The 11,593-nt window shown below is 46.4% G+C and overlaps 1 protein-coding gene across 1 annotated transcript in view; it reads left to right on the forward strand.

Annotated features, from left to right (window-relative positions):
• Positions 1 to 9,521, forward strand: part of COL20A1 (collagen type XX alpha 1 chain) — a 109,987-nt gene extending 100,466 nt beyond the window's left edge. The window contains exons 37-40 of the mRNA XM_060277347.2: positions 2,845 to 3,033; positions 7,437 to 7,514; positions 8,471 to 8,626; positions 9,374 to 9,521. Coding sequence (XP_060133330.1) covers positions 2,845 to 3,033; positions 7,437 to 7,514; positions 8,471 to 8,626; positions 9,374 to 9,393 — 443 coding nt within the window. The 3' untranslated portion in view covers positions 9,394 to 9,521. The remainder of the gene's footprint in view (positions 1 to 2,844; positions 3,034 to 7,436; positions 7,515 to 8,470; positions 8,627 to 9,373) is intronic.
• Positions 9,522 to 11,593: the final 2,072 nt, after the last annotated feature.

An 11,593-nucleotide genomic window follows, 5' to 3' on the forward strand; every position in this document is an offset into this window, starting at 1 on the left:
TGTGCTTTCGAATTGCTAGGTGGGCAGGAGCTGGGACCAAGCAACGGGAGCTCACCCTGTTGCAGGGATTCGAACCACCGACCTTCTGATCAGCAAGCCCTAGGCTCAGTGGTTTAACCCACAGCGCCACCTGGGTCCCCAAAATATATATACATTAGGCAAAATTGCCTGCAAGAGAAGGGGTATATTAGGAGACATTTGCACCAAAATGCTGGTGCAATTTCATGAGGACCTTAAAAAAAACCAAAACTGATCTGGAAATCAGTTGGAAAAAATGGGAAAGTGGGAGAAACAAGAAGGAACAGATGTGCCCATCCCTCTCTCTGGATAATTCAGCTACAGAGCAGAGCTGTGATAATACTCTGACCCTGGCCACTGCTCTGTTTTGAAGTAATCTGATCAAATTCAGGATTAACACATTATGTGATTATGTTTTTGTAGCACATTCCCACCTCTAGATAAATAGTTACAGCTTGGGGTAGGTGGGAGCAGAGCATTCCTCAAATGTGTAAAAAGTAATGCACTGTTTTCCATGTATAGCTAGTGACACATTGGATGTGTGCATATTTCACGACAGGTCCCTGTATAGAAAAAAGAGAGAGAGAATAAAATGCCTATTCCTTTAAAAATGCAATGTACCTGTGTTGATGACCCTGTAATATATCTGTCATATTTCAAGCATCCTCCATGCACACAGATTCAAATTGTTGTTGCAGCTGTTTAGTCGTGTCCGACTCTTCGTGACACCATGGGCCAGAGCACGCCAGGCACTCCTGTCTTCCACTGCCTCCCGCAGTTTGGTCAATCTCATGTTCGTAGCTTCAAGAACACTGTCCAACCATCTCGTCCTCTGTCGTCCCCTTCTCCTAGTGCCCTCCATCTTTCCCAACATCAGAGTCTTTCCCAGGGAGTCTTCTCTTCTCATGAGGTGGCCAAAGTATTGGAGTCTCAGCTTCACGATCTGTCCTTCCAGGGTGCACTCAGGGCTGATTTCCTTAAGAATTGATAGGTTTGATCTTCTTGCAGTCCATGGGACTCTCAAGAGTCTCCTCCAGCACCATAATTCAAAAGCATCAATTCTTCGGCGATCAGCCTTCTTTATGGTCCAGCTCTCACTTCCATACATCACTACTGGGAAAACCATAGCTTTAACTATACGGACCTTTGTAGGCAAGGTGATGTCTCTGCTTTTTAAGTTGCTGTCTAGGTTTGTCATTGCTTTTCTCCCAAGAAGCAGGCATCTTTTAATTTCGTGACTGCTGTCACCATCTGCAGTGATCAAGGAGCCAAAGAAAGTAAAATCTCTCACTGCCTCCATTTCTTCCCCTTCTATTTGCCAGGAGGTGATGGGACCAGTGGCCATGATCTTAGTTTTTTTGATGTTGAGCTTCAGACCATATTTTGCGCTCTCCTCTTTCACCCTCAGTAAAAGGTTCTTTAATTCCTCCTCACTTTCTGCCATCAAGGTTGTGTCATCTGCATACTGTATCTGAGGTTGTTGATATTGGACCAAAACAACAGGCATATAAAATATTCCCCATCTCTGATGGTCCTTTTACAAGAACGAAGTTGGAAATATTTCTCAGTTCTTACCTTTCAGTTCCTGAGTGGAGCAGCACTCTCTCTCTTCCCCCCCCCCACCGCCCCCATGTTGGGCATGGCATGTCCCAAGTGCCAAAACTCTCCCCTTAGAGTATGCCCACACCCACATAGTCACACCTAATAGAGCAGAGCTTTCCAAACTTTCCATGTTGGTGACACACGTTTCAGACATGCATCATTTCGTGACACAGCAATTCTGTTTTTACTAACAAACTGCAGGTTAAACTAATCCCTTTCCAGCCCCAGGAGGAGTGTGGGGAGCGTTTGCGCGACACACCTACACACTGCAACCGACACACTGATGTATCACAACACACAGTTTGGAAAGCTCTGTAATCCAACTTCTCCATCAATAGCCTCCCCTGATCCTGCAGGATTAAAATATGGGAATTGTCATTGGTCTTCTGCTAGACACCATGGCTGACCTTTGTCCCATGCAAGCAAGCCTGAGATTCCTTCCTAAGATTGTGAAGCTTAGTTTACTGTGACTGTGTACACATTGAAAGCACATGGCTTTCCCCAAAGAACCTTGGGGGATGTAGTGTATCTTTTACAGAGCTGCAGTTCCCAGGATTCTTTGGGGGAAGTCAAGTGCTTTCAATGTGCTTTAAATGCAAGGTGAGTAAGCCGTTTTGTTTCTTTCCTATGCTGTATATCAGCTCCCCCATCCCCAATCTCAATCAGGCTTCTTAATTTAGAACCAGGTTTCTGTGTATGCTTCTGATAATTCAAGGATATTTTCCCTGCATGCCAGACCTCACTTATTCTTTATTTATTTACGTATTAAATTTGTATACCACCCTTCGTCTGAAGATTTATAAAAAAAATATATGTCACAAAAACATAAACTTATATCAAAACAGTTTACATTAAACATTTAAAAATTACAAACCATGCACTAAAAATGTGTAGTCACACTACATGCCAGACCACAAGAGTGTTCACAGAACTTCCAACAAGTGTACATTCTGTGTACATAATTCACACGTGACATTTCAGGGGTCGTAGCATCTGTATCTGCAATAATATTTGAGCTGTTCAGAGCGGCAAGAGTATACCCTCTCACAAAAGCACAGGTACATGTGTAGAGGCAGATGTGTTGGTAACTGCACCGTGTGAATGTGTGTCCAGGAAAAACCCTGACAAATGCAAGAAGCAGGGTGCATCATGGGAAATAATGGAGATGGTAAATCAGAGACTCCACTTTTCCCCCTCCCCTCCCCTTTCCTTTTACTTCTTCAGCTCACGTGTTGAAGTTTGACTCATTCATCCATGAACATTCACAGAAGCCAGTTCCCATTTGGGAGGATAAGCTGAAGGCTGGAGAACCTGGTCCGCCTGGTCTTCCTGGGCCTCCTGGCATGAAAGGAGAGAGAGGAGAAGCTGGGATGCCTGGCCAGCCCGGCAGAGATGGATACCCAGGAGAAAGAGGTATCGAAAGAAGTGCTTAGACCAACCCTCTTGTAACCTGGTGGTGTCCATGTGTTGTTGGACTACAACTCCCATCATTCCCTGACCATTGGCTGGAGCTGGCGGGAGCAGTAGTGCAGTTATAATGTCTGGAAGGCACCAGACTTATACCGCAGTTTCTGCATGCCTTCATATCTCTCTTCCCTTTCGCTCAATGCACACCTGTGCAGTTGCACACCACAGTTTAGCAGAAGTGTCTCCAAGAGTCTTCCTTCCAGGCTTTGAGAAGCAAATCTCACTGGGCTCATAGTGCTTGCCTCAAAAAGAGAAGGGAACAGTATAACCTTGAAATTCTTCTCTGTCTCGGATTTTAACTGGAGCCGGTGAAGAATTCCCTACTAGCCCTGCTGCCATCTGTCCAGCTCCCAGACCCCTTCCCTTGTCACTTACTGGCAGCAACAATAACAATGATCCATTGGTTGTAAGACATTGGCAAGTGGGAAAAGAGGGGATGAGCAACATCTGATATTTCATTAACTTTATGTGCACATAGAGATGATCATCAAAAGTAGGTTGCATATTTTTAATCAGCAGGGCAGACCACTAAGCCCATTTTTAATAGCTTTCTTCATTCAAGGCAAAAAAAGAAAGTACCATATTTTTCCGTGTATACGATTGGTTTTTTTAAAAAAACCAAAAAATTAGGTTTAAAATTGGGGCTCGTCTTATACACGGGTAGTGCTGAGGGATGTTTACTTAATTTGGAGTCCCCCAAAATAGGGGGCGTCTTATACATGGGGGCGTCTTATACACGGAAAAATACAGTAGTTGGGCTCTCACGTGTGGGGGAAGAGGAGGGGTGGCTGTAGCTCAGTGGTTATACTTTGGGTGCAGAATCAGTGCTGGATTAAGACCTTTAGAGGCCCTAAGCACTTAAAAGATTTTGGTGCCCCCAAATATATCTAATTAAAAATAGGAGCAATAATAAACCATAAAAATTTTGGTTGTTGTTGAAATGAAACGAAACCTACAGTAAGATGGAAAGTGTAAACTTTTGTATACTTTTTTTACATTTGAAAAACTTTCCCCTACTTTTTCTAATTGCAAAGTCTTTGATCCGCAAAACAAATCTCATGCAACACATCAGCTTCTATACTTAGTAGAGATAAGGCACCCAGCCTTCCTTGTTGCTTAGTTGTTCTGTTGGGATTTTTCATATACTTCTACTGAGAAAATGCACGCTCTGCTGAGCAATTTGTGACCATGGATGTTAAAAATCCAGCAGTGGGAAAATTATCTGATGCCCCCCCTTCACTTGATGCCCTAAGCATGTGCTTATTTTGCTTTGTGCAGAAGGCCCCAGCTTCACTCTCCAGTTCCTCCATGATGTCCTTGGGAAGACTCCTTCCTGGAACAACGGGGAGTTTCACTGATGTTTGCCAGGCATTGTAGACAGTACTAGATGGACCAGTGGTCTGGCTTGAGTTCCCTTTGTTTCTGTGAGAATTAACATCTCACACAGAAGGCTTCGGGTGGAAAGTTGGCTACTTCTCCATGTGAGATGCTGCAGACCTGGTGCAGCCAAAATGATAAGCTCCAGATATTGTTGAGGCACTTATCTAATCAGTGCTGACCATTGGCCATGTTGTTGCCGACATCTTAAGGGCACCACATTCGCTACCCTTGCTGTAAACAGAGGGTACCCTGTCCTGGGGAAAACAGGGGGAAAGGCAGGACTTTGTGTTCTTTCCACTGGTCTCCACATTCTACAATTCTGTGCAAAGACTGTCATATTCTTGGCCAGTAGTTTCCCCCACCCAATGCAGTGAGGAGCGACGCGAGAAGAAGCTTATCGCACCACTCAGCAGGCAAACACACACTCCTTGGTTTTATTTTTGGCCAGGCTCTCTTCTGGGCTTTAGAAAAAGCACAGGCTTATCTCCCTGCCCTCTTGGCCTGGAGCTAAAAGCTGCCTTGTTTTGAGGAAAGGCGGCATTACGGCAACTCTTTGTTTTATGGTGAATGCCGAGTCATCCTGGCAGCTCCCTTGGTTTTAATGCAAGGATTAAGCCTCCATCTGTTCAAGGACCCTCCTTTAGATACTGCTCCAGAGTGGCGCAAGCAGCATTATCATTAGAGATGGAGAGGGAGGGAGGGAGGGAGGAAGGAAGAGGGAAGCTATCTGAGTGGATATTTAAGCCCTCTCCTTCAGTGATGGTTTCCTTTCTACTTACAGCCAAGAGTCAAAGTTCTTGGTTTAATTGGCAGGCTTCAGAGAGTAAATTGCACACCAACCTGAATCTGTCAACCTGCCTTTTTTTTCCTTCCCTCTCCCTCCGGTGCCCAGTCTGATATTTGAGTAGTTCCTGGAGCTGCTTGCAGATCCAACTGATTATATTGTGCCCCAGCAGGAAACATCCGGCTGAGCTCAGAGAGGGAAAATTAGGTAGCATGTAGTTGGCCTCTTGTGGTCTTGCAAACTGATGGCGGAGAAGAGGATGGAGAAATGGGCCTGACAGCTTGTCAGATTAGAACTTAATAAACCATCGCTGATCTTGGAGATGGTTCCCCCCCCCCCTTAGTGAGTTAGATGTCTAGCCATGGATCTCTACCCAGCAGGAAAGAAATGGGGACCCTGCATTTCTCAATTTAACTATAGGGGTTAGCTGACTTTTAAAGGTAATTTGTGAAATGTTGCGCATAAGCGGGGAGAAGAAAGGGCATGGGTTGCACCTTAGAAAATAAATTGGCCAAGATGGCTCACAGATGAAAAGAATTGAAGGATGATAAGCTGAAAGGAGTCAAAAGTGAAGATGGTACAATGCAAAAGTCTGGCGCCACTTTAGGATGCGTTAAGAGAAGCATTCAGCTTCACCTGTGCCACAAGAAGCTGCATATATAAGTGGCCTTCTGCAAGTATTGCCAAAGCGAAGGGCATATCAGGTTGCCTATGGGCAGCTCTATGATAGTGCTCAATGGAGTCACGTTTAACTCCCTTTTGAGGAAAGGCTGCAGTGTTTTGGGCTTTTAATTTGGAGAAAGGGCAACTAAGAGGTGGCACTGTAGAATAAATTGTGTCTGGCATGGAGAAAGCGGATAGAGATAAGTTTCCCACGTCTATTTTGTAACACTAAAACTCATGGGCATCCAGTGAAGCCAGATGTTGGAAGGTTCAGGACAGTTCAAAGAAACTTTTTTATACAGCACAGAGTTCTACTGTGGAACTCCCTCCCACAGGAGGCAGCGATGGCCACCAACTTGGATAGCTTTAAAAGAGGATTGGATAAATTCATGGAGGATGTGGCTGTCAGTGGCTACTGGCCATGACTATGAACTGCCTCCACCCTCTTCCAAAACAAACCTCTGTGCTGCTATTAACATTGAGGAAAGCTCTATATTGGCTCCATGAAAAGATTTCCCCTCCCAAGACTTTCATAGAGGGGATGCTGTGGGCCACATTCGGAAACTGCATGGGCCACACCAAGCTCACAGGCTGGTGGCTCCTCAGCCCTGGCACCCTCCAACTGTTTTTTGACTACAGAACTCCCAATGCTAGCAATGACAGGATTTGTAGTCCAAAACAACTGGAATGCACCCGGTTGGGGAAGATCACTCTGTGCTGTAGCCTTGGTGGTTCACCACAAATAGAGGCCATTTCCAGATCTGTGGCTTCCTAATTTCAGCCCAATATTGCCTGATAGTCTGTGCATTGTGGCCAAGATTCTGGTGCTTTTAATAGCATTTTGCTAAACACTGGTCTGGCTTCCCTTTGAGTAAAAGAGGATTCCAGAGGAGCTCTACATTCACACTCACAACCATGAAAAGAAAGAAGCTGCTAATCGCTTGAGCTGTCTATTATCTTGATGCATATTAGCAGCTGTTATGTCTTCTTGTTTGCTAGCACTTCACCTGGAGCACTATTTTCGGGTTTGATTGCCACATTTGAAGAATAGTAGTAAAGACGGTAGATAAAAAGCAGGGTTTGCCACCAAGTTTTGCCTAAAGCAAGATCCGAGGCAGAATTGGGCCGGTCTGCTCAGGCAAAAACACCTGCAGGAATTTTGAGCAAAGCTAAAACAGCTTCATTGACATGAAATTTATTGGGTTTTGTGTGTGTGTGTTGAGGAAGAGGCTTGTGGGTCTGGATTTCACCTAAATCAAAATTGGGAGGCTCCGAGTCAGGAAAAGCAGCTGCAAGTATATAGATGTTAAAAAACATTTTGGTAAAATTAGGGGAATTGGGTCGTTTAGTCCAACTCCCTGCTATACCAGAATCACAGCTAAAGAATCTCTGATAGATGCCCATCCAACCTCTGTTTAAAAACCTCCAAAGACTGCCAGGAATCCCAGTAGGAAATTAGCAACGGAGCATTGCTAAGAGACTCATGCCCAAACCTAGGAATCCTTACTCTCTCATCCAACAGGTGCCTCTGGACTCAAAGGGGAGAAAGGTTCTCCTGGAACAAACGAGGAAGGTTCTCAAGGACCTAGAGGTCGAACAGGTACAGTACATTTTACTGAATTTATTTTATGTACCACCTCTTAGGGTGTTATTGCCCATAAATGCATCACTGGTGAAGAGAGAGAAGGAAGCATTCCTGTCCTATCTCAAGAAAGGGACCTTGCCTTCTTCTGCAGCCTTTGTCCCCTATGGGTCTCGGGTGGCAAGGCTGCCTTCGGGCATCCGACCCCTGTATCAGAGGAGGGCAGCAAAGTTGTGGCCTGCAGTCAGGAGGGTCCTGAAGGCGGTCCCGGAAGTTCTTACCCTAAGGACAGAGGGGGAGCCTCATCCTCCTTGGAGTCTATCACACAGTGCATGATCCTAAGCCATGACACTGACATGCTATAAGGCCTTTAGTACTGTAGCACTAAGTGTTGGGTGTACATTCAGCCAGCCATGGCTCTAGAGTCATGTGGTAGAGAAGCAGCATGAGCTCCTCCTGCTCTTCAATGTGCAAAGAGCCTTCATTGAAAATCGAACCCTCCACATGAAGCACGCCGGGGGGGGGGGGGGAGTTAAATGAGCCGCCTTCTGCTTGGCAACTCACATGGGTTGACACCATGAACTATCTGTATGGTAGAGGGCATCCAGTTCTAATCCAATTCTGGATCCCATGGGACAAGCTAGTTCCAGGACCACGGACAGCTCTGCAGTGAGCAACTTGCTCCAACAAAGGCTCAGAGCAGACGGAGCCTCTTTAAGTCCTTGTCCCCAGACTACCACCCCCAGTTTCAAGAGGTTCACCTCCATGGGCCAATTTGGACAGGTGAGCAGGACTCTGAGTAGTAGCAGGGCCAATGCTGGTCCTCTCCCATGCTGCTACACCCGTCTGGCTGAATGCATAAAGCGCAACAAAGCTGTTAGTTCTGTGTGCCTCTTTTCTTTCTCCTGGTGGTTCAAAATCCATCAGCAATCTAGAATGAGGGTGTGGTACTTCTGGTGTCCCTCCCCCCACAGGTCCAGCAGGAGAAGAGATGCTTGGCAAGCAAGGCTCAAAGGGACCCCCTGGCAGCACTGGTCCCCCTGGGTTTCCTGGAGCAAGAGGTCAACCAGGAGAGCCTGGCCATGGAGGCGGTTGTGTCCTTTCAGGGTGCTATGAAGAGAGTACAATAGGTAAATGCTTTTTTGAATCCAAGAAAGATCCAGAGAGCAGGGTTCCCCTTCTGCCACAAGGCTTTTTCAACTTCTCCTTCCCACTTGGGCCTCTCCAAAAAGTTGTGCTTCCAAGGGGTGTGACAGGAGACCTTTCATAATTCTGGGGTATGGATGGGGGTTCTTCAGCTGGAGAGGAATGGAGACCCTCTGCACTTGCAAGAGGGGATGCGTCTTCTGCTTACCAAGATATTCTCCAACAGTTTTAGCAGCAGAAGCAGCAAATAGAGACCTTACAGCAGGCATAGGCAAACTCGGCCCTCTGGATGTTTTGGACTACAGCTCCCATCATCCCTAGCTAACAGGACCAGTGGTCAGGGATGATGGGAGTTGTAGTCCCAAAACATCCGGAGGGCCGAGTTTGCCTATGCCTTCTTTACAGTGTGAGTCTGAAACAAAATCTCCCAGTGACAAGCCTATAACAGGAGACTGGAGGGCCATAAATGCAACAAGGGTAGGAAGGCAGGGAAAAGAGAAGCCCAGGGGAAGAGTCCAGTGATGAAATCTCAGCTCTTGGCAGCAGCCCCACCAGTATACTCTGAAGTAAGAATTTATTGGCACCCTGAGCATCCTCTGGAATGTGGGGCAGGGTGGATGAACATAGAGACTACCTTAGCCACATATAAGGAAGAGAAGCACACACCTCAGGGATTTCCACCCTCTGCTCTTTTGTGTTTCTTAAGCACCTTGTCCTGATTTTGTCTCCAGATGCAGGGTTGATCCCCTAATGGCTGGTATACAAGATGCTGCAGACTGACCTTTGGCTTCCCAGGACCCACTGCTGTAAACTTCTATTTACCTATAGGACAGCTGTGACTTGAAGATTCACATTTCCTCTCCCCACCCCCCCACCCCCCCACCATAAAATGGCACAGTTTTGTCTATTTGTTTTGTCTCTTCCTTGGCAAAATTGCCAAGATGCCCTACGTAGAAGACCCAGACCTGCATCTCTGTAGCTTTTAATTAGCCACTAGCTAATTAACCACAAAGTGGTTTAAGCAAGGCTCTTGCAGAGCAGCCCTAAACTCCTGAGAAGAGTGGCTGGATGCTGTGGTCCTCCCTCTCTGCAGCCAGAAAGGGACGCTTGCAATTGAAGGAAGGGGGCTGATGTCAGAGGTCTCCCCAATATGGCGGTGGACAGTTCCTCTGCTGTTGCTGATCCAAGGGTGATAAAGTAGAAAGTTGGGGTGGGTGCACGTTGAAACAGATCAAGCAATGCAGCGGCAGACTGAGAGTTGGATCTGCCGGATCTAAGGTGTCCGACTCCCCCCCCCCATTGATTCATTGAGCATTTTAATTAATTTTTACTTGACAAGATTTGCATAATGCTTAATTGATTTTTTTTCAAAAGCCCTCCAACCGTTTTACACGGCAACAGAGAAAATCTTCATGAAAAAACTGCTCAGGTCCAGCGTTGAAAACAAAATGATGCAACATCCGTCACCGTCGTCATTACAACCAGCAGTTTTAAAATGGGCATAAATAACAAAATTGTGTGTTAGAATCCCACATTGAAACATGTCTCCTGAATTGGGGCGGGGAGGGGGGACACACGACCTGTGTCTGTCCTGGACCAGGAGCTATTTCCCCTCCCATTGCAAGAGAAAACTGACAAAAGGGGGGGGGAACCAATGGGTGGAGGAGAAATACTTCTCCCCCCTGCTTCAAAAGAATTTAATAATGCACAAGCACACTCCTTCCAGCTTGGCCAGAAGAGGTCTGGGTGGGCTGTGGAAGCATCAATTCCTCCTGCAGGCTTCACAGGATTCCTCAGCCTGGAAACCCACTTTGTAGCATTGCAGTACATCACTTGGTGCGATCCAGCCTTCTTAAGTTCAGTTGGCTTCGCTCCATTGGCTATCACAGGGGATGAAGTGCAGGTACTGTTTGCACTCTAACACTCTTGCGGTCAAAGAGGAAAACTAATTGCGCAGGTTCCCTAATGGTTCCCCTGCTCAGCACACACCCACCCCCTCCAGCAATTACACATTCTCGAAAAGATCCCATTGGCACCCACGGAAGCTTTTAAAGGTATGATTAAGGCATGGGGTGGTTTCCAAAGAAGTCACAACATACAGGGAAGAAAGGTTTAGCCCTCCCAACTTCCCCTTCTCCACCATCAGGTCTCACCAAAAGAATTGGGCCTTTAAAAAGGTTTCCATTGTCGCTGCTGTGTTGAGTGTGGGGCAGAGTTGAGAAACCAAGGGCTGGATGGTGAGGCTTCCCCCCCCCCCTCCCGTGACCCAGAGGCTCTCCATCCCATTGTGGCCCCAAAGAGATTGCTGCCCTCTCTGTGGACCACATGCAATGTCGTATCTTTCAGGCAAGAAGTGGGAAGGGGGGGGGAAGTGTCCCCAAATATAGGTAACAAGAAGTCGCAGGAACCCAAACCCAAGTGACTGAAATGGTATCATTTTTTTATTTTTTAGTATTATTGTGGATCTTGACATATGTAAATATATGAGTACAGAATGCAATTTATGAAATAACGATTTACAAAAGCTAATTCTCCATTATATTAGAACAGGCATCCCCAAACTTTGGCCCTCCAGATGTTTTGGACTACAATTCCCATCATCCCTGACCACTGGTCCTGTTAGCTAGAGATCATGGGAGTTGTAGGCCAAAACATCTGGAGGGCCGCAGTTTGGGGATGCCTGTATTAGAAGCAATGAAGTTCTCTCCCATGCTTTTTAACATCTATATGAAGCCGCTGGGAGAGATCACCAGGGGGTTTGGGCTGGGTGTTCATCAGTATGTGGATGATACCCAGCTGTAACTCTTTTTTAAAATCGAAGGCAGTGAAGGTCCTGTGTGAGTGTCTGGAGGTGGTTGGAGGTTGGATGGCGACTAACAGATTGAGGGTGAATCCTGAGGTCAAGACAAAAGTACTATTTGGGGGGGACAGGGGGAGAGTGTGGGGGGATG

Source organism: Zootoca vivipara, chromosome 7, assembly GCF_965207765.1.
Source record: "Zootoca vivipara chromosome 7, rZooViv2.hap1.1, whole genome shotgun sequence".
Classification (NCBI taxonomy): Eukaryota; Metazoa; Chordata; class Lepidosauria; order Squamata; family Lacertidae; genus Zootoca; species Zootoca vivipara.